The sequence below is a fragment of the Denticeps clupeoides genome, chromosome 7, assembly GCF_900700375.1.
Source record: "Denticeps clupeoides chromosome 7, fDenClu1.1, whole genome shotgun sequence".
Classification (NCBI taxonomy): Eukaryota; Metazoa; Chordata; class Actinopteri; order Clupeiformes; family Denticipitidae; genus Denticeps; species Denticeps clupeoides.
In genome coordinates this window covers 5,160,634-5,182,546 of record NC_041713.1, presented here as the reverse complement: position 1 = coordinate 5,182,546, position 21,913 = coordinate 5,160,634, and the positions used below count along the sequence as shown (strand labels likewise).

At 43.1% G+C, this 21,913-nt stretch overlaps 2 protein-coding genes across 5 annotated transcripts; both read right to left on the bottom strand.

The window, feature by feature from the left end:
• Nucleotides 1–562: 562 nt before the first annotated feature.
• cenpx (centromere protein X) lies at nt 563–2,968 on the bottom strand. Of its 2 annotated transcripts, none has more exons than XM_028987439.1 (5): nt 2,855–2,968; nt 2,713–2,764; nt 2,537–2,590; nt 995–1,083; nt 563–695 (listed from the first exon to the last, which is right to left on the bottom strand). In XM_028987439.1, the coding sequence occupies exons 1-5, from the start codon at nt 2,888–2,890 to the stop codon at nt 681–683; spliced, it is 246 nt and encodes an 81-aa protein (XP_028843272.1). In that variant the 5' UTR covers nt 2,891–2,968; the 3' UTR covers nt 563–680. The 2 variants fall into 2 exon arrangements, with proteins under 2 accessions (XP_028843272.1, XP_028843271.1); XM_028987438.1 differs by having other exon boundaries at nt 2,713–2,782; nt 2,855–2,947.
• Nucleotides 2,969–5,775: 2,807 nt separating this feature from the next.
• On the bottom strand, nt 5,776–21,049 carry tmc6a (transmembrane channel-like 6a). Of its 3 annotated transcripts, none has more exons than XM_028986488.1 (20): nt 20,957–21,049; nt 17,835–17,944; nt 17,602–17,712; nt 15,684–15,830; nt 15,471–15,582; nt 15,054–15,126; nt 14,709–14,954; nt 14,275–14,414; nt 13,840–13,984; nt 12,649–12,792; nt 12,035–12,165; nt 10,631–10,715; nt 10,411–10,437; nt 10,018–10,124; nt 7,920–8,009; nt 7,547–7,622; nt 7,206–7,339; nt 6,777–6,950; nt 6,530–6,608; nt 5,776–6,398 (listed from the first exon to the last, which is right to left on the bottom strand). In XM_028986488.1, the coding sequence occupies exons 1-20, from the start codon at nt 21,004–21,006 to the stop codon at nt 6,324–6,326; spliced, it is 2,256 nt and encodes a 751-aa protein (XP_028842321.1). In that variant the 5' UTR covers nt 21,007–21,049; the 3' UTR covers nt 5,776–6,323. The 3 variants fall into 3 exon arrangements, with proteins under 3 accessions (XP_028842321.1, XP_028842322.1, XP_028842323.1); XM_028986489.1 differs by having other exon boundaries at nt 15,471–15,579; XM_028986490.1 differs by lacking the exons at nt 5,776–6,398; nt 6,530–6,608 and having other exon boundaries at nt 6,819–6,950; nt 7,206–7,248.
• Nucleotides 21,050–21,913: the final 864 nt, after the last annotated feature.

Below are 21,913 nucleotides of genomic sequence, written 5' to 3'. Positions count from 1 at the left end.
CCAGAGCATCTGAACCGACTGTCGACACCCTCCATCTGCAATGACGGAGGTGCAGATGAGAGCCGGGCCTTCGCTCAGTCCCTGTCCCACTGAGGGACAGCTCCACAAGCCTTTACTGCCGGGCCGAGGGTTCAGCAGAGTTGAGCTCTACGTCTTCTGATTTGTTGCTGTTAAACTGTTAGGACCATAAAAAATCTGGCAGATGGCCTTAAAAGAGCAGAAACTGCAATGCAGCTGCTTTTATTTATCTACATATTTTTAGACGATTCTTTCACTAAAGCATCTGGAGTAAAATCCTTCATTTCAAAAGGTGCTGTAGTTGCAGGTGACCAGTGTATGACGACTAATAATCATTCCCAGAACTGAATAATCATTCTGAACTGAATAGTCATGGAAAAGAACATTGAGGATTTTTGTCTTGGCTGAATGGATTGACAAAAAAAACATAATTAAATACAGCCATAATCCTATTGACCTCATTAAATGAGGGTGGTCTAGAGTAATATTGAAAATCAATAAGCAGTCTCCCTTAGAATGCCAGAAAATAGAACAAGCACTGTTATTAATATGTTTTATAATTTTTTAATAGAATAAATTACAAATATATGAAACACAAAACTGAGACAGATAAAGGCAGCCGACAATACAAGGACTCCATCTAGTGGTGATGCAGAGGGAGGCTAGAAATCCAAGAGCTGAAAAGAAATCAGAAACAGCTTCATGTGTCCAAGCGTATGGAATTTGCAAGGAATTTGTTTTGCAGTTATACATATAGAACAATTATACTCATTACACTGGGAAACCAAAATATTAAAATCCTGAATCAAATGACGAAATTCACTCTGGCTGTTTTTTTAAATCGAATCAACTAATGCAAAATCAGTGAGGTTTACATCGGTAATGTTGTCACGAGAGGGGAACAATGATTGGTTGCCGCTCATGTTCCCCTGCGCAGCAGACACGATGCCACGCGACGCAGTTGCAGGTTACTCACCAGCTGGGGCAGGATTTTCTCAACGTGGTCAACCTCCACTCTGCTGCAGTCTTCGGATGCCGCCTGCTCCAAAGCTCGCCGTGCAGCCTCTGCAGAACAGTGGACCATGACACATTAAAGGCGCACAGGGCAGCTGACCAAGGACACAAAAACATACACAAGTGCAAACGTACTTACAGCGTGTAAAAATTCCCGTGCAAAATTGCACAGAATATGCAAATATGGTGTGGTAGTAGCCTAGTGGGTAACACACTCGCCTATGAACCAGAAGACCCGGGTTCGAATCCCACTTACTACCATTGTGTCCCTGAGCAAGACACTTAACCCTAAATTGCTCCAGGGGGACTGTCCCTGTAAATACTGATTGTAAGTCACTCTGGATAAGGGCGTCTGAAAAATGCTGTAAATGTAAATGCAAATGGGAGGGTTTTTAATGGGCTTGAGGGGGTTCAAGAACAGAATGAGTGACAAGTTTCAGTGCAGGGAGGTCGACATCCTTTGCTGGGCTCTGCATCCTGGACAGCAAAACCGTCGTCCTGAGAGGAAGCCACACAAGCTCCGGGAACCGAGGGTGCGGCCCTGCAGAATCTCGACTGCTGTTGTTAAGAGTATGCTGCTCACGCATGAAAGAGTTCTAATCGGGAATCCAGTTTAGGCCGAATGAGAATTGCTGGTGTCTTCTCCTTGTAAGTAGCTTTGGATAAAAGCGTCTGCCGAGTAAAGTAAAGACTTTCGCTCTACTGTGCAGGCTGGTCCTGTGCTGCAGGCACACACCGAGGACACTTCAATGTAGCAGTATTAAAAGGTCTTATTGACCCCAAAGCTGTTGAGCTTACTAAGGAGATATTGCAAAGAAAAGTGCACAGACACCTCCCCTCCTTCTCCCACAATGTATTTAGTCTCCTGCATGTTTACTTCCAGGGAGGAACAGTCACACCACTGAGCCAGGCTGAAGTGAAGAGTCATATCCGCATGCTAGATGACGGTCTGGGTGGGTGGACCTGCAGCCATTGGTGTACAGGTCACTTTTAAAAGTGAACAGTGAAAGTGAAGTGATTGTCATTGTGATTCACAGCACACGGTGAAACAAAGAAATGTGTCCTCTGATTTTAACCATCACCCTCGGTGAGCAGTGGGCAGCCATGACAGGCGCCCGTGGAGCAGTGTGGAGATGGTGCTTTGCTCAGTGGCACCTTGGCAGATCGGGATTCGAACCGGCAACCTTCTGTTTGCGGGGCCGCTTCCTTAACCGCTAGGCCACCACGGCCCCACTAAAGCTTACAGCACCTGGTATTCCCAGGCAGTCTCCCATCCAAGTACTAACCAGGCCCAATCCTCCTTAGCTTCCGAGATCAGACAAGGTTGGGCGTTCTTCGGTATGGCCACAAAAAGAAGAGGTGACAGGACACTGGAGTGCGCCAGAAGGGCCAGAAGTTATTGATGCTGTTGCAGCAGTGCGCTGGCAAAGGCGCGTTTGTGAAGTCTAAGACCGGAATATCAAGTACCTGCATATTCTCGTGCATATTGCGGCATGTACGTTACCTTCCACGAAGACCTTCAACATTTCTGTCATAAGCGTGACCGCATCGCCGCTGGCTGGGACAAAAAGAACAATAAATGGACATTCCGTTATTAGTTGCCACTGCGTGTCTTTCTTCATGTAAGACTGAAAACCTTTAACATGCGCATGTGTCGTATTTAATTGGCTGTGAGCTTACTTTTGGTTTTGTTTTCCTTGAAAAAGTTGGTCAGCAGTTTGCTAACTGTCTCCTGAAACGCAAGACAAATCTACCAATGTTAAACGTTAGCTCACTGTAATAAAATCTTAACTACCAAATTATTGATTACTAATTTAAGCACCTTTTTAAACGTTATGTCCGAGTCTTGGTTCGCCATTTTTTTATTTTTTTTGTAGTTTATGTTTACAAGCGCGCCCTCCAGCCGAAAGCTGCTCTGATTGGTTCAGCCGCTTTTTCTCTCCGCCCAGTTGAAAATGTTGCGTGGCAGACGGCCGCTGTTACAGCGACACCGAGAGGACCGGAGGGTGACGCACAATAAAATGGATAATATTTAATAATATTGAGTATTTAAGTGCATATTCCTTTTAAATGTCTTGCCATATACAGCAAGATATTGGGCAAAAGTCCTACAACACAATGCAACCCAGGACCACCAAACCCACAAAGACACGTTTCATTGTGTGCACCATGTCCTGTGCTGTATATCACAATGACCTTCACTTAATCTCTTTATTTATGATATTTATTATCATATTGCTGCTACTTCTTCGTCTTGTTGATCTCAACCTGCACTGTCTTGTGAATCGTTGCACCCGAAGTGTCACAATTTTGTCTCTCTGTATACTTGTAAATGGTGAGATGACAACTATGTTCACGTTGACTTTATCTGAGCTGTAAATTTCCCACTTGTTGTGAGCACAGAAAGAGACTCTGAGCAGCAATACAATATTGTTCTCCATCTGTAGACTTTTGCTTGTAGGTGATCATTCATTAGTTTACAGGGGTTGGTGAGACCAACCCCCAGTTCTTCTAGCACATCTCTTCATATCAACATGAAATTAGAGACACTTTCACTTTTTTGAATATGTTAGTGCTTTTGTGATAAAGAACACACAACACATTTTTTAATCAGATTTATTTTATGAACATATTCACAACACACAAGAAGGATGATCCAGCGTTCATGGAACAATGTTATAGCAGCATTAACATGGAGTTAATTAAAACTACAACAGAAGTTTACTCGAGACTTGAGTCCTGTGGCAGGGAGATGACCCTGCGCACGTCCGCCTTGTTCTGGAACAGGTCGAGGGCCAACATTTTGGCAGCTTTAGCCTGTTCAGGTCCACAGAACCACACAAATGCAGAGTCCCTGTCAGTGCTTACCTGAGAGACAGATGAAAATATCGTATCACATCAGATTTATGGTTTGAAGTGAGCCAAATCAGTCCAATTCAACAATTTGGACTTACTTTAACATCTGTGATTGGTCCAAACTGGCTGAAGTGGGATCTCAGCATCTCATCTTCAGGACAGTTATCCATATTTCTGATTTGAATGCCATGATCCTGAGAGAGAAAGAGAGAGTACAATAAAAATACAAATAATACTTTTGGCATTGCGCTTATAGTGGAACAAGATTATAATAATTCTTTACCCATTTCAAGTGCCTGTCCAGAAAATCTAAGTATTCTTCCATCAGCCACATCACAACCCTTTTCTGGGAATCCATCGCAACTGTGAGAAAACAAAAGAAATAAGCACACACTTAAATACCCGAATAACTAAATAAATCAACCCAGAATGTTACAGTAATTGACACATGCAGTATAGTTAATGTAAACCCTAAAAGAACCAAGTAAATTAACTCACCGTACAAACAATGCACTCACAGGTGATGGCACCAGCTGTTCACATGTGCTGAATTTAAACTCTCCAGTGCCACGCCCACATTTTGCTTTTCTGAGAACGGCTTCCTTCATCAGAAAAATATTTGAGAAGGAAAGCCAATTGATCCGATGGCTTTGATCCAACTTCTGTGTGGCTTCATCAAAAATAACCTGACCAGGGAGGTGTACCTTTTGCATGGAGCATTATAAATGGGTCTTTAAAAATAATACGGTTAGTATTTTAAATAACCCCACAAAGTTATTTCCAACAGTGTGGTTTTCACAAAACATTAGCCACAAAAAAGCTGTGATTAGGAGAGTTTTTGAAGACAATATAATTCATAATTTAGTTTCTGACCTTGGAAGCAGGGAGCTTTAGGACAATCTCTAGAAGGTGATATTTTATAGGTGGTTTTGCTGAACAGTGTAGAAAGTAACGGGGACCAAGCAGCCAGTCCAGATGTGTGATGCATTCTGATAACCCGCAGAGGTGAACCATCCATTGGAATCTGGGCCCACGTCCTTCTAAGTTTGTATTTGAGGACCAAAATACAAGAGGTGCGACAAGGCGACAAGTAGAGTGGTAGTAGCCTAGTGGGTAAAACACTCACCAATGAACCAGAAGACCAAGGTCAAGCATGGTGCTCAGCATGGCAGGGGTTTGCTTCCTACCTTGATGAGCGTTCAGCAGCACTACTGGTTTTCAACCTTCCCAAGTTCTCCCACGCCACCCCTCTGCTACGTTCCCTCCACTGGCTCCCAGTAGCTGCACGCAATACATTCAAAATACTGATGCTGGCCTACAAAGCCAAACATGGAGTAGCACCATCCTACCTCACAGCCCTTATTACACCTCGCACTGCACCTCGTATACTCCGAGCCTCCAGTACTGCTCACCTGGTCCCCCCCATCTCTGAAGGTAAAATGAAGACGCACGTCTAGACTCTTCTCTGTCCAGGCCTCTCAGTGGTGGAACATCCCCTCGAACAGCACAGTCGCTGCGTATTTTCAAGACCTTTTAAGACTTTTAAGACCTTCCTCTTTAGAGAATACTTAGACTAAGGTGTAACTTTCTTATGTACGAAAACTATAACCGAGCGAATAAAATGATTTGTATTCATAGTTTGGGTCCTAGTGAACCAGAACTGATTACTTCATTGATGAAAACATGAAAGCATGTTGTAAGTCGCTCAGGATAAGGGCATCTGCCAAATATCATAAACGTAAATGTCCCTGTTACTACTGATTGTAAATTACTCTGAATAAGATCGTATGCTAAATGCATCTTCAAACGTGGCCCAGAGAAACATCCAGAACTCTGTGGTAGATGTTTCAAATGTTGCAAGTATAGACATACATTCACCTACCTGTCCCAACTGCATGAACTTTATTTATATTAAACAGAAAAAATAAATGACTTCACATAATGGGTAATAAAGCACCGGGGATACAGTAAACCTGTAACTTTTTCACATTTACAGATTTTTTAAAAAATTACTTTACATTTATTACCATTATACCACATATTTCACATAAAATCAACATGTTTGCACAATGTCAGACAATTTTCAACCGTTATGGCGTGAACACATTAACAGTTATAGTCAACTGTGGTGAGAACATTTTACAAACACACTGCAGACAGTGAAATATTTCATTATTCAGCTTTGAACCTCACATGACCCCAAGGACTTTACGTAATCTTTAAGTTGTTTCACAGCAGCATTTGTAATGTGTCATGAGGCTAAAGAAAATACTGGAGAAACGCAACAGAAGCAGAAACCATCCTGCTATTCACACAGATTGAGTTTACAGAGTACGCAAGGTCAATTTAAATATCGCTGAACGTGAAACATAGATAGATTCACATCATTAATGGGGTCAACATCATGAATAAATACTTCCTGCACACAGTCCGCCTCAGCTGTTGCTCTTGGGTTCTTGCTGTTGGAGCAACTGCAGCCTGCTGATGAGAAATGCTTTATCCTCTCCCTCCTATAAACACACAAACACTTTATTTATCTATCTATTTGGGACCAGTAACTTTTCTAACCTGTTTTTATATACACTCTTATTTAGACTCTCGTCTAAGGCATAAACCATCACGCTGAAGAGCTTGAACTCACTTTCTTTATCTGCTCCTCCAGAAGTGAGGTCATCTTCTTCTGGCTGTCATCAATTTGTATGTGAACATAAATCACCACCCTGTGAGCAAAGGGAGACGGATGAATAGAATGAGTTATGGACCGGCACTTTTTTATAAAACTCACTATAAATCGCATTTACACATTTAAAACTACAGGTGGGAATGAAACCCGTGAGACTGAAATGGAGTGTCATGTTATGCATAGATTTCACCGCCTGGTTCCTTACAGGAAGATCCCCACAGCGCAAAACAGGATGACAGGGTTCTTCATCAGGTACGTGTATGCCTGGTAAAAATTGGACATCGAGGGGTGAGTTTTCAGGACATTCTCCCATTCCGTCTCCAGGGAGAACATGGAGGTCATTGTTCGAAATGGACCACAGTGACATGACGGCTTCAACCTGTCACAGAAGGACACACATGGTCACATGACCTGCGTCCTTGCATGTCTTCACGAGGACCGCCCCTTTTTTAACTGCTGAATGCTGGAATCAATGCCAGTTCTAACTTTATGACACGTGGCAGTAGTAAAGATAATTAAACACATCTTCAGCATACCAACAATACCACAGTTTTAAATCCCTGTTGACTTCCTCAGAAATCTGCTTTCTTTCACGCCAAGGGCAAGAGAACTTGCATGTAAACATCTTACTCACTGTGTCATTGTGTACAGGACACACAATGCTGCCCCTGTGAATGCTGGGAAGAAGAGGAGACAGGTGAAAATTGCACTCATATGATTGGCTCTCCATGGCCGATTAGATGGTCGGCAGTTCTGCATAAGACTTTCCTGCGGACACACACACACAAATCTCATGTTACACCTTGCAGAGATGCAATATTGTTAAAAATTTTGTTTTTAATTCACTGAGATTTTTTAATGGAATCTGCCTTATTAAATACATAGAGAGCATTAAAATGCACATTTAATCAGATATATTGAAATAAACATATTCCAAATAAGCACCAGCCTGAATTGTTCCATGAATAAAAATACCTTTTTAATATAGAACAGAAGTATGAGCTTGATGATCTGAACAGCTGGTAGAAGAGGAGAAAACAGTAGCCCAAACCTGACAAGTTAGAAGATCTTTTGTGAGAACCTGTGTTTCTAAAAATACAATATATGTATTATAAGACCCCAACTTTCCCCAGCCTCCCCAAACACACTTCTTACTAGGAGACCCGGAGCAGCAACTATGTGGAAAGCTTGTGGGTCTCAGTACTCAGTACTCAAATATTTCCATTTTTTTTTTTGTGATAGCATTTAAGTGTGTGTGTAACCCTCACTTACACAAGCTGTTGTGCCTATGTACATAAAGCATTATAAAATGTCATTTGTGTCTGTGTTTGTGTGTGTGTTGCGTTACCAGGTCAGGGTCTGGCCATATATTAGCTCCAGAACATTCCGGGCGATGTCGAACACGGGCCTCTTCAGTCCCGCGTGACAGGTCAACAGCCTGCGCAGAGAGACAGACACTGGCCTTCATAATTTACTCTCATACATACAGAAACAAGTGTTCAATCACTGCCAATAATGAATTGAAAGATGTTATGAAATCCTTTCAGCTCCTCAGATGACATTATCAACAGCCTTCAAAAATGCTAGAATCATCCCAAATCTAAAGAAATCCATCGCCAATCCCTCTGATATCTCCAGTTATAGACCAGTCTCTCTCCTACCTTTGCTTTCAAAAATGCTAGAGCATCGCATCTATAATGAGCTCTCTATCTACCTTACCCAGAACAACCTTCAGGTACCAAATCAGTCTGGTTTCAAAACTGCCCACTCAACAGAGACTGCTCTTCTGGCAGGTACAGAGAAATATGTAATGCTGCCAGATAATCAAAATTGTCTTTCTGAACCTTTCAGCAGCATTTGACAGACTCTCCCGACCATCCTTAGGGGTCTGGGAATTGGTGGCTCGGCATGGCAGGGGTTAGCTTCCTATCTGAAGGATAGATCTTTCTAGGTGAGAAATGTATCTTACGTATACATTTACAGCATTTATCAGACACCCTTATCCAGAGTTACTTACAATCAGTAGCTACAGGGACAGTCCCCCCCCTGGAGACACTCAGGGTTAAGTGTCTTGCTCAGGGACACAATGGTAGTAAGTGAGATTTGAACCTGGGTCTACCACCTAGGCTACAACCACCCTGCATCCCCCCATACTACTGTTCAATATATCTGATTAAATGTGCATTTTTTATGCAGATTCCATAAGAAAATCAAAATTAAAAACAACATTTTTACTAATATTGCATCTCTGCATGGTTTAACATGAGATTTGTGTGTGTGTGTGTGTGTGTGTGTGTGTGTCTGCAGGAAAGTCTTATGCAGAACTGTCGACCATCTAATCAACCATGGAGAGCCAATCAAACGAGTGCAATTTTCTCCTCTTCTTCCCAGCATTCATAGGGGCAGAACTGTGTGTCATGTACACAATGACACAGTGAGTAAGATGTTTACATGCAAGTTCTCTTGCCCTTGGCGTGAAAGGAAGCAGATTTCCTTTCTGAGATTTAAAAATGTGGTATTGTTGGTATGCTGAAGATGTGTCTACTTATCTTTACTACTGCCGTGTGTCATAAAGTAAGAACTGGCATTGATTCCAGCATTCAGCAGTTAGTCGTGAAGACATGCAAGGACACAGAGCATGTGACCATGTGTGTCCATGTGTGACATGGGAGGGGACTACATCTGCACCTCACAAGCTCTCAACTGGTGTCCCTCAGAGCTCAGTACTTGGCCCTCTCCTGTTCTTTCTTTATAACAGATCTCTTGGTGAGCTGATATATTTCCATGGGTTACACTGCTGTGCAGATGACACCCAACTCTTTATGTTCTTTTCTGTCATCAAATGTAAACGTGTCCACCAAAATCTCTGCTTGCCCGTCTCATCCTGGAGAGAAGCACATCATATGAAACTCAACCTCAGCAAAATCAAACTGCTATTCATCCCTGCTGGTTCTTCCCCTAACAGGGCCTTAAAATGTCCGTGGCCAATTCTTCAATCGCTCCTTAAACCACTGCACACACCCTTGGAGTAACTTTGGACATTTCCCTATCCTACTCTTCTCACATTTCCAATGTCTCCCACTCATGTCAATTCCTTCTTATACTAAGCATGACACACAAAAAATGTGTCATTCGACTCAGCCCAAAAACTTCACTCTCCGTCTCCCTGCTTATGTAGAGATTGTCTCTGGCTAGGATGAATTTAGCCCTAGATCAGACCCCATGGAAGAAAATAAATTATTGTAACACATTAAATACTCATAAATGAATCAGAGTGATTAATGTGTCTGTTTCCAGAGCCCTGTCTCATATGTGTTTCTTAACCTCCAAATATCATGATTCTTCAGGTCTGGACGGTATGGCACATGTATGGACAGTACAAGATTCAAGCGGAGCCCACCTGCGAGCAACATTTCGCTTATGTTGGTGTATCTGACCACACTCACCTCCAGAGGAACTCTGCACAGAATGTGTACACGACAGCGAAGATTAAATCCATCACCATGTACCGGTACAACTGCTGACCGATGTCATCCTCCCAGCACCTAGCCGCCTTTTCAAGCGGAGACGAATGAGTTAACTTTGCTGTGCGCTGCATGCTACATGGTTTATAATAATGAATTGGTCTCTAATAAAACCTGGCCTTTTGTAAATACCCATATTAAAATTATTTTAGCAAAAACAATTCGACAAAGGCCAATGCAACTTCAATGAAGTTTTCAGCTTTAAGGAAGTCTTTGCACACCTTTTTGTGGCTGGTCTCAGCTGGGAAAAGCTTACAGAAACAAACTAGCCTACTGGAGGTAGAATTCAACAGACACATGGGAAAGGCTACTTACCTTCTCATGGCCTGGCACATTTGGGCACTGTGGAGTTACAGGTAATTGGTGGGTCATGCTTGAAGAACGTAGATTAAATTAACAATATGAATCAGTATGTTCAATTTTTACTTGGGTCAAGAACCAATTCAGCATGCCATAAGGACATATGCACTCATTTGATGCTTTTAACATGAAAATGGTTTTGGCATCTGGAACGCTCAAAACATATTTTTCTTACCAGCAGATCCTGCTGATTGCCACCAATGTTCCTCAGCCAGTGGAAACATAGTAAAGTCAGAACACTTAACTTCAGCAGAAAATTTCTGAATGAAAGAAAGGAGAAAGAAGAGGTGTCCCTGCTCTGCAGAACAGATATAGATATCCCTGTGTTCAGCTTCTGCAGAATTTCTGAACTGTGCAGAGCTGGAATGCAGCACGACCCGAACCGGTTCGATGCTCTTTCAGTTAACAAGGTGCACGGGTTCCAATTTCAGGTGAACCGGTGTGTTTACAGGCATTGTTGGCATGCATTGCACCTGCTGAATGCTTCTGCTACACATTCCTTGGTAACAAAACGCAAACTGGCTGGTACTGTTTTGCAAGTTGGTTTTCACGTCACTCTTGCTCTTTACTCTCCCTATTTAAGTGAACGTGAAATTGTCGTTGTGAAACACTGCAGCACAGCACACGGTGACACAACGAAATGTGTCCTCTGCTTTTAACCATCACCCTTAGTGGGCAGCCATGACTGGTGCCCGGGGAGCAGTGTGTGGGGACGGTACCTGGCTCAGTGGCACCTCAGTGGCACCTTGGCAGATCGGGCAACCTCCTGATTACTGGGCCGCTTCCTTAACCGCCAGGCCACCACTGCCCCAGAAAGAAGCAATTAGTTAATTAGAGGGTTGATGATGGTGGCGACAGTCATGGTAAGGAAGAAGACTCATAATCAATGGGTTGCAGGTTCAAATCCTGAACCGTCAAGGTGCCACTGAGGTCCTCTTGTGCAAGGTACACCCGGCTCTTTCATGGCTGCCCACTGCTCACTAAGGGTAATTTTGTTGTTGTGCTGTGCTTGCTGTGTATCAAGACGGCAATCACTTCCACTTCAAATGTTACAGTTAATAAAGGTGCTTTTTGACTGTGTATCTGTAGGAATGCAGTTATAGGAACTTGACACCTAGATAATTCACTCAATCAACACTAGTGTAGCTGTTTATCCCATAACCTGAAATAGGAGCTAAATTAGTCTCCCCGTTCCTGGAACTTGTGCGAACATGTCAAAAAGGGAGGTACTTCTACCAATATGGGATCCTTGTAAGTCAAAAATGGAATCTTTTAACTCCACTATTAAGGGCTGTTTATCCTTGGTGGTGTCTTAGATGTAGAACATGGGGCAAGTTCACCAATGAAACATCAATAAATAAATTAGTACATTCCTGAATTTTAGAGATTTGGAACTAACTCTAACACAGTTACAGTGTAATTATATATGTAAACTCAGAAGATGCACTTAAATTATGTTTCATTGACTGTTTTTATGCACCCTGACATTAAAATAATGTCAGCATACTGATTTACTGCTCTTTAATTCAAGCATTGTGACGTGTGAACCCCCTGTTTTGGGGGTCATTCCGGTGCTCACCTGCAGATGGCAATGTAAGTCTGTCCACTGGGTGAACGGCAGGCCTCGATCTTGCTCACCAAGCCGAAAATGGCTGGAAGCACCAAATTCATGCAGCTCACCAGTAAAGGCAGCTTCAAGTCATCTTTTTCCTGCAACAAACGATGCTGATTGATAACCGAGGATTCAATGTAAGGTGTCTGGCGAAGAAAAAATACGAAGTAGAGAATCTTATCCGCAAAGGATCAAAGTGTGTACAGGCTTCCCATTGTAACTTACTAATTGCTTTAATAATGAAGGCTCCAAATTTGGCACAGTGGTATCACTTAGACTCTCAAACTTGCAATGACATTGACTCATGCTCGCCTACCTTCGGTAAATAGCAGACACCATGACAGCAACAAATAAGTTTGCAAAGTCACTTCATGTGAATGTGCCATGTTCTACAGCTAAATTAACTAGATGGTCCTGTTGCTCCAGGTGACTTGATGTATGTTTACAATAATATAATACAAGACATAAGTGATCCATGATCATTCAAACTGTGAAGTTGAGCCATCACATGCAGCAATGCAGATACACTTTTAACTCAGCTCACAATTGTAAGATAATGAGAGAATGTATTGGTGACTCACCTTGGATGAGGGAATTAGGTACTCGTAAATACCGTAGGAACACAAGGCCGTAAAGAGCAGCGAGACGCACCACGCCAGTCCAGCCAAGGCCCATTCCAGCCAACCACGCCGCTCCTCTCCCTGTACCTTCTCCGACAATAGTTCCTGCAGCAAAGCATCACTCCCCCAGTGAAAGAAATACTCACATTTTCCTTCAATGAATTTGTTAATCCAGATTAAACAACGTTGAAATGACATTTCTCTGTCCCAAAAAAATGACTCCTGCCCCACCTAGTTCCTTCAGGTAATTTCATATTAATACTTTTAATTTCGGTTCCCTTTGATCTTCCTATATTGTCCCATTGGTGAAGAAACTCATGAAGCTGACACTCTGATTTTGTGGTAGTTGCCTAGGGGGTAACGCACTCACCTAAGACCGCAGAAGACCACAAAATCCAACGTTCAAACCACATTTTACTACCAATGTGTGTCATGGGGGAAGGCTCTTAACCTCCAGGTGAAGCTGTCCCTGTAACTACTGACTGTCAGTCATTCTGGATAAGGGCATCTGTCACAAGCTGTGAATGTTTCTGTTCCTTTGCGATTGTATTTTTACTTTGGCTAAAGACGTTGAGCCAATAATTCAACTTTTATGAAGTTTTAAACCATCAGCAACAGTGTATGGGCATGCTTGGTCGGTGCTTTAATTGTTATGAAGCATCTTTTTTTAACCTAACAATTAGTGGCCGGAAACCTAGTGATGTTCCTTCTGATCAGACACAGCACTACTTCCCCTTTTTTAAAATATGTTTTATCTCTTGATCGGATGTGACTTTCACATCCGTGGTTTATCTGAGCAGCTGCAAGCAAAATGCCCTGGGATGCAGTTTCCTGTTCTTTATCGTGCTTAAACTGCACACTGTTGTTCTCTAGTTTAGGTGAAGTCTGGTTTCGTAACATTTCTCTGTCACTCTGCATAAAATGTACAACCCCAGTTAATCACTGGATTATTTTAGGTTCGTCAACTCAAGGTCTGGGTTCTGCTGATTCTCCAGCTTTCCCGTGAGTTGAGCGTGAAACTCTTTGGCAATTGGATTCGAGGTCCAGAGTTAAATAGCGTGAACCCCATCCCAAGCAGTCACCATCTTATCACAAAAATGGTGATTCTCCCGACTCTACAGGTGTGTGTTAACATCGTTTTCCCAGTCCCACCTTAAGCTGAGTGCTGATGTTTGCCCTCTGTTGGAGAACAGAAGCCTTCTTGTAGATTTTATAATCCCAGTAGCAGAAGACCTTCACCACCAGATCCCTATCCAGCTGGAACACACTCCAGCGCATCCCTAAATACTTGGAAACCCTGTACGGAAACAGATTTACAACCTTTAAAATAAGGTCAAATTATATTTCAGATTTCAAAGTTACTGTTATTTATTATCTACTTTTGATGCTATTTATGAATTGAACAAAAGTTCCAATTTGACCATCACGATCCCAGTTATATCTGCAATGCAGCTGCTCGCCTTGTTGCTAGGCAACATCTGGGCCACCAATACAGTGGGGAATTTAAGGTTGAAATGTGCTCTTGGCACAGCCAGCACTAGAGATGTGCATTTTAGCCGCGATGCAGGATTAAAAGTGTCCTGTCACCTGTAGAGTAGGATGAAGAAGGTGATGACAAGCAGCAGGAGGACGACGCAGACATATGCCAGCGGGACGCTATATTGTTTAGCCGCTGCGTTCGACCTGGAGTAATACCCATAATACATCAGTGTGTCTGAAAACACACCCTAAGGGGGTGGGAACATGCGTGAGAGAGTTAAAAGGCAGAATGTAACATACAACAGAGAAAGAAAATGAGAAATTACAGTTGTTTCTAAATTATTACATGCATTTCTAGAAAAGTGGAAAAAATAACAATTGGTGTGATTATTTCTTATCATGACAGGCAAGGTAATTTAGGAGCAAGGGATCGAATATGATCAAATATGCTATTATAGGAGTTAAAACTAGGGCTGTTAATTGAATGAAATGCTTGTGATTAACTTGTGATTAATAAAGGTGATTTTCAGAGACCCCCTCACCGCCCCGGTGAGCAGCTCCAGCCCGGTGACAGTCTGGTCACTGGGCATCTGACTGCGGTGTTCAGGGGGGTAGATGGCCTGGGGAAGCGTCAGGAACAGGCCAGTGAAGAGAAGCAGTAAGACGTTGTACTGGATCAGCATCCGCAGGAACAGGAAGTAAGACAGAACCCCCGAGCCGAAACGGGCGCCCACCCTCTTTAGTGCCGCCCTCCAGAGCTGTGCATCCCGCAAGCCCTCAGAGACACGCTAGTAAACACACACACACACAGACACGCACACTTGCATCTACGTGGCAGTACAGCATGACGGATGCAGAGCTCGCGAGAGTGTGTCTATGTGTCTCACGGTTTTGAAATGCACTCTGCTGCGGAAGAGGATCTGATGAGTGATGCCTGGTGTTTCTACAGACATCTGCCTCCTGCAGGGCGAGAAGAAAGGAGAATAAATGAGAAGAGGAATAAAGGAAGAAACTGAAAGAGAAAGATGCATAGGCAGCACGGTGGACAGACAGAATCATCTTCGAAACCACTGACAGATGATGAAAAACAGGGAAGTAGGGTGGTAGTAGCCTAGTGGGTGACACACTCGTCTATGAACCAGAAGACCCAGGTTCAAACCCCACTTACTACCATTGTGTCCCTGAGCAAGACACTTAACCCTGAGTTGCTCCAGGGGGACTGTCCCTGTATCTACTGTAAGTCGCTCTGGATAAGGGTGTCTGATAAATACTGTAAATGTGAGAAACAGAGGATTGTGGGATACTTCAGCTCTCTCTTCTCGCTGAGGCTGATGGGCATTGTTCGAAGAGCGCCCATCCCCTCCTCGCGCAGAACACTCTGTACGGCCTTCAGCATTCCTTCGTCCTCTTTGTCTGCTACACACACACACAGAAACATGAGCATGCATAGACACACTTGCACGACCATGCCTGCATGCATGAACTTCATCTAGAAAACAGGTGGTTGAAGCACTGACCTTCATTGCGCTGTTTCTGGTCAGTATTCGCGGGGCGTGTGTTTTGTCTTTGGTCTGAGCGTGTTGATTGATGCTCATCAGTAGTTGTTAGCTGATTCCGGAACTCAGAACCCAGGTACACTGATAGGACTGTCCCCCGATTCCGCCCTGAGAAGAGACCACGATAGCATGGGAACCCTGGGTCAGGTCACTGTCTCTCTATGTGACATTAAAGATGAGGCCATGTATGGCTACACTGCTGTCAAAACAGTGTGGTTGTTCATCTAGGTCAGTAGCTACAGACCTACACACTTGATGTGGCCTTCAGATTAGCTCAAGAACGGTGTATAGAGAGCCCATGTGGAATGGGCTTCTGTGGCTGAGCAGCTGCATCCAAAAGCACTACTGTATATGACTATACTGTATATGACTCTATATAAATGACAGGGAAGGAGCACTACTGTCTCTACATTGAAAGTGCTCTGTTGTTGTCATGTCGGACACTGAAGGTGCAGTGCTATCTCTGAAGATGTCAGTAAAGGCACACTATTGTCTCCATAGGCAGTGGGGCAGTGGTGGCCTAGCGGTTAAGGAAGCGGCCCCGTAATCAGAAGGTTGCCAGTTCGAATCCCGATCTGCCAAGGTGCCACTGAGGTGCCACTGAGCAAAGCACCGTCCCCACACACTGCTCCCCGGGCGCCGGTCATGGCTGCCCACTGCTCACTCAGGGTGATGGGTTAAATGCAGAGGACAAATTTCACTGTGTGCACTGTGTGCTGTGCTGCTGTGTATCACATGTGACAATCAATCAAACTTTAAACTTTAAACTTTATATATGACACAAAAGGTGCTATGTTCATGTCATACAGGACAATAAAGGGCTTTATGGTTTCTGTATATGACAGTAAAGGTGCACATCTAGTCTCTACATGACACTGAAAGTGCTCTGTTGGTGTCATACAGGACACTAAAGGTGAAGTACTGTCTCCATGAGAGTGAAGGTGCACTATTGTCACCATACACACTTGGATCTACAGTAAAAGTATTCTCACTTTGGACACTAAAGGTGCACTACAGCATCCATATATGACACCAAAGGTGCACTATTGCCTCTGTATATGGCATCTGGTTTCTCGGGCAGTGGTGGCCTAGCAGTTAAGGAAGCGGCCCCGTAATCAGAAGGTTGCCTGTCACAAGGTGAGTTCTGTGACGCACTTGCAGACATGCTAGGCGCTGGGGAATAAGTCGTAGTCGAGAGGATCAGGCAGGCTCAGGGTCATTAACGGGCAGAGGTCTGGGCAGTGGAGTTCAATTCCGCGTTTCCAGGGGATCAGGCAATTCTCGGAGTCGGGGGGCAGGCGAAGGTCGTTATTCATGGGCAATATCTCGGCATCTCAAATGCGGAATCTCATACAAAGAGCGTGCAGCGTCTCCTCGGGGTCACCCGACTTTTATACTCGACACTGCACACTTCCATTTCCTCTTCCGGGTCGTGGTCTCCCTGATTGGTCTGGTGCTCTCTGGTGGGCTGGATGCGTGTTGGCCATGACAGGCCCTGTAATCAGAAGGTTGCCGGTTCGAATCCCAATCTGCCAAGGTGCCACTGAGGTGCCACTGAGCAAAGCACCGTCCCCACACACTGCTCCCCGGGCGCCTGTCATGGCTCACCCAGGGCGATGGGTTAAAAGTGAACCGTGTGCACCGTGTGCACCGTGTGCACCGTATGCTGTGTATCACAATCAGTTCACTTTCACTCAAGCATGATCAGAAATGAAAACAAGCTGATCAAGCAGTTGGCAATGGATGACTTCTAAAACTCACTCTCACAACATGCTCCTCCCCAAAATGTCAAATGTGGTCATGAAATGTGAGTAGTGTCAATTTAATCAGAATGGGTCAGGATGTTCTCAGTTGGTTAATAAAGGCACTTTAGGCTTACTGTTGTTGCGACTGGGCATGTCAGACAGGACTCGAAGCGGGACAGGTGGGGCAACTTCTGTATAAGAAGAGTCTGACTCCTCTGCCTTGGAGCCAAATGCTTCAAAAATGTCTGTAATGCAAAGGAAATTTTATTTATTTGTGTTTATGTACTGTTTTCAGTATGTTCCAGAAATGTTATTTTCATAACCATATCATAGCAGGCATTATTCACCTCACTTGAATAGCTGTTACCTGAGTCAGAATCAGCATCCAGGCCTGTCATTTCTATCTCCTCTGCATCCTTGGTGCTAAGTGGACGGATACTGTCCACGTGCACCGTGAGCGGCAGTTCTACCTCTGAACTGAAAGCACAACAGTGACGGAGTTTAACACATTTTTTTCCTGTTTATCCTGCAGTGTGCTGAAAATAGCAGATAGCAACTTGTGAAACACACTTGCTAAAAACCCATACAGCAAACAAAAAAACACACACAAAATAGGACCAATGTGTTTGCAGTGTGACTGAAATAAAATACCCCAACAGAAATCTGCACTTTTAATGTCATGCTTTAAAACATTTTCAACAACTGGTCGTTCACAACATTATCACCAGAGGTTGAAAAAGTACTGAAAAAATGTAATTAAATGTAATACTTCGCTTAAATTCTACTCAAGTAAATGTTAATTTAGAATTTACTTTGAGTTAAAGTTACTTAGTTACTTTCAATTACATGATGTAAAAAAAGAACTTGTTCTTTCTATAGCAAACATAAATATAGTCTTTACTGACACATGAGCACACTGGCTGCTGATATAAAAAATGAAATAAAGTGCCCTGCCCCGCAGAATACTACAGTATTAGACTGTAAATCGCAATGTAATGTATGGAATAAAAAGCACATACGGTGCATCTGGAAAGTATTCAGAGCACATCACTTTTTCCACATTGATCCAAAATTGATTACATTATTTTTCCTCAGAATTCAACTCACAACACGCCATAATGACCATGTGAAAATACAATTTGTTAAATGTATTAAATAATAAAACACACTCGTCTATGAACCGGAAGACCCAGGTTCAAATCCCACTTACTACCATTGTACCATTTCTACTGATTATAAGTCTCTCTGGATAAGGGCATCTGATAAATGCTGTAAATGTAAATGTAAGTCAGGGGAATTGTCTGTAGACCTCCATGAAAGGATGCTCTCAAATCACAAATCTGGGGAAAATTACTTTAAAAAAATTCTGCTGCTTTTGAAGGTCCCAATGAGCACAGTGGCCTCCATCATCTGTAAGTGGAAGAAGGTCAAAGCCACCAGGACTCTTCCAAGAGCTGGCCAGACACCTAAATTAAGAGATCTGGGGAGAAGGACCTTAGTCAGGGAGGTTACTAAGAACCCAATGGTCAGAAGAGAACCTTCTAAAAGGATCTCTGCAGCAATCCACCAATGTATGGTAGATTGGCCAGATGGAAATCACTCCTTAAAGATCCCCTATTTTGATTTTTTATTTATCGGTCTCTTTCGGGAATTCAACCATGGTGCAGAATTACAGGCAGTTTTAGCCGGTCACACAATCAGCTTTCCCAGGATGCAGTGTTTTGGTGTGTGGGTGTGTGTGTGTGTGTATGAGTGTGTATATGTGTGTGTAAAATGCAAATGAGGAAGAGAGAGGCAGGACGAGGTAGAGAGCAGCAACCAGGAAGTAGTGTTTTTCCAGAAAAAAAATTAATTAACACACTGATTCTTCAGCATCTCCCGTGACGGAACATGCAGCTCTCTGAACAGCGAAGCAGAAAGGCCAAAGCACTCTTTACACATCACCATTTCAAGCCTCTGCAGGACCATAAATAGGCTAGGGGAACTTGTATTAATGTTAAATAATCCCACAAAGGTACATTTTCATATTAGGGAACCTTTAATAAAAGGAGTTTGCCAAAAGATGGACTGAAGGACTCTCAGACCATGAGAAACAAATTTCTCTGGTCTTTGGTATAAATGCCAAGTGACACATTTGGAGGAAACCAGGCATCGCTCATCACCAGGCCAATACCATCCCTGCAATGAAGCATGGTGGTGGCAGCAGCATCATGCTGTGGTGATGTTTCTAAGATGCAGGAACTGGGAGACTAGTCAGGATAGAGGGAAAGATGACGACAGCAATGGACAGAGACATTCTGGATGAAAACCTCGCTCCAGATCGCTCTCTAACTCTCTGATTCAGACTGGCGCCCACGGTCAATCTTTCAGCAGGACAACAACCCTAAACACTCAGCCAAGATATCAAAGGAGTGGCTTCAGGACAACTCTGCGATTGTTCTTGAGTGGCCCAGCCAGTGCCCAGACTTGAATATGATTCAACGTCTCTGGAGAGATCTTAAAATGGCTGTACAACCTGATGAAGTTTGAGAGGTGCTGCAAAGAGGGATGGGCTTATTTGGTTTTCCAATGTAGCTAAGTAAAAATACTCAGGTAAAAATGTACTTGGAAAAAAGTAAGATTTTAAAAACAACTTAAAAAACTACTAATTACGCACAAAAACTACTCAATTAAACTACAGCGAGTAAATGTAATTTGTTATTTTCACCAACAATTTCATCTTGAACAGCAATAGACCAAGCAGTCAGCTTGTCATTTAACCTTTAGGGTGGTAGTAGCCTGGTGGGTAACACACTCGCCTATGAACCAGAAGACCCAGGTTCAAATCCCACTTGCTGCCATTGTGTCCGGGGGGCATCCCTGTAACTACTGATTGTAAATCGCTCTGGATAAGGGCATCTCATAAATGCTGTAAATGTAAATGTAACCAGTGAAGTGGTGCCTCCATGGATTGGACATTTTTTCTTGAAGATCCCACAGATGTTTGACTGTACTGAGATCTTTTGAGAAGTTTTCTTCAAATCTCTCTCGAGCAATTTTTGAAGTGTCGTTATCCTGCTGAAAGTGGGCACTGCCATCAGGGAATTCTGTTTCCATGATGGAGCGGACATTATATTAAGACCCATGTTGCCCAAAGCATAGTTCTTCTCATGCATCCTGGTGTCATGTCTTCCCTGGGTAAGTAACACAAATGCACCCAGCCATCCACTAGTTACAAAAGATATATATTTTTTCTATTTGAACAAAATTATCTTTCAGGTAAAACACTGCAATAAATTGTGATTGCGATCAACAGATAGCTACCACAATTTGCAAATCAAATAAAGATGTGCCTAAAATAGCGCCTAAAATAGCGCCAACCACTCACCAGCTTCATTGGCAATCATGGTTTCATTCACCAGACAACAACTTACATATGACCCGATACATGCAATCGTCTCAGTTTCCAGGTGAGGAGGAGGATGCGGAGGCACAGAAGGTACAGCTCACCTTTCATCTTGGTCCAATTTGCTAAGGTTAAAGCTTTTGTGATCTGCCATCCTGCCCACCAGCTTCAGTCAGCCTGCTCATCTGAGCTTGTCATTTCTTGTCTGGTTCCTCTTCAGCTCAGGGGAGAGTTCAGAGAACCTCCAAAGGGGAGGGATCTTGAGCAGAGAGGGGTTCTACCACATACTATTATCATGTCAGTGAAGGCTTCGATGCACCTGCAACACTGATTATTATAAAACACAAAAAGCTGGATCTAACAAGCATATGCAGTCATCTTTACATGAAAATGGGGTTCTGTCATTATTTTTAAACAAATATTGCCTTTCTACATTTACAGTATTGTAGTCCTCTGCTGTGACTACAGTTGGAGAAAGTTTGGTTTATTAAAATCCTTATTAATCATGTGCCACATTGAACAATTCAAAGTGGCACTAACTTATTTTTTCCATTATTAACTGAAATCAATAGACGGCGCCAAGGGAAATATTACATTACGATTGCAAATATGTTGTGTTATTAGCAATACATTTCCACACAGCTAAATACAGCTCAGCAAATCCAGCAATGTGCTGGAGAGAGTTGTCATTTAGTACTTCATCGATGGATTGGGAACCCAATCCATGACGGGTCGGTGTGGGTGCAGGTCTTTGTGATGACCGTTCCAATCAGCCAGGCTCCTCCAATGGCCTCTCATGCTCTCCTCCAGCTGTACTCATCTCGCATTTATTTTTGAGCAAGCACTGGCGCCACCTATTGTTTTGACTGGGAAGTATTCATCTACATTGCTCCATACTGCCATAGAACGATGCAAAAACAGGATATGAACAGAGGAAGTCTGAGACCTGTACAAGCGTGTCAGAGCTTGTGCAATAGAAAGTACCTACAGTGCATCCGGAAAGTACTCACAGCACATTACTTTTTACACATTTTGTTATGGATTAAATTAATTTTTTCCTC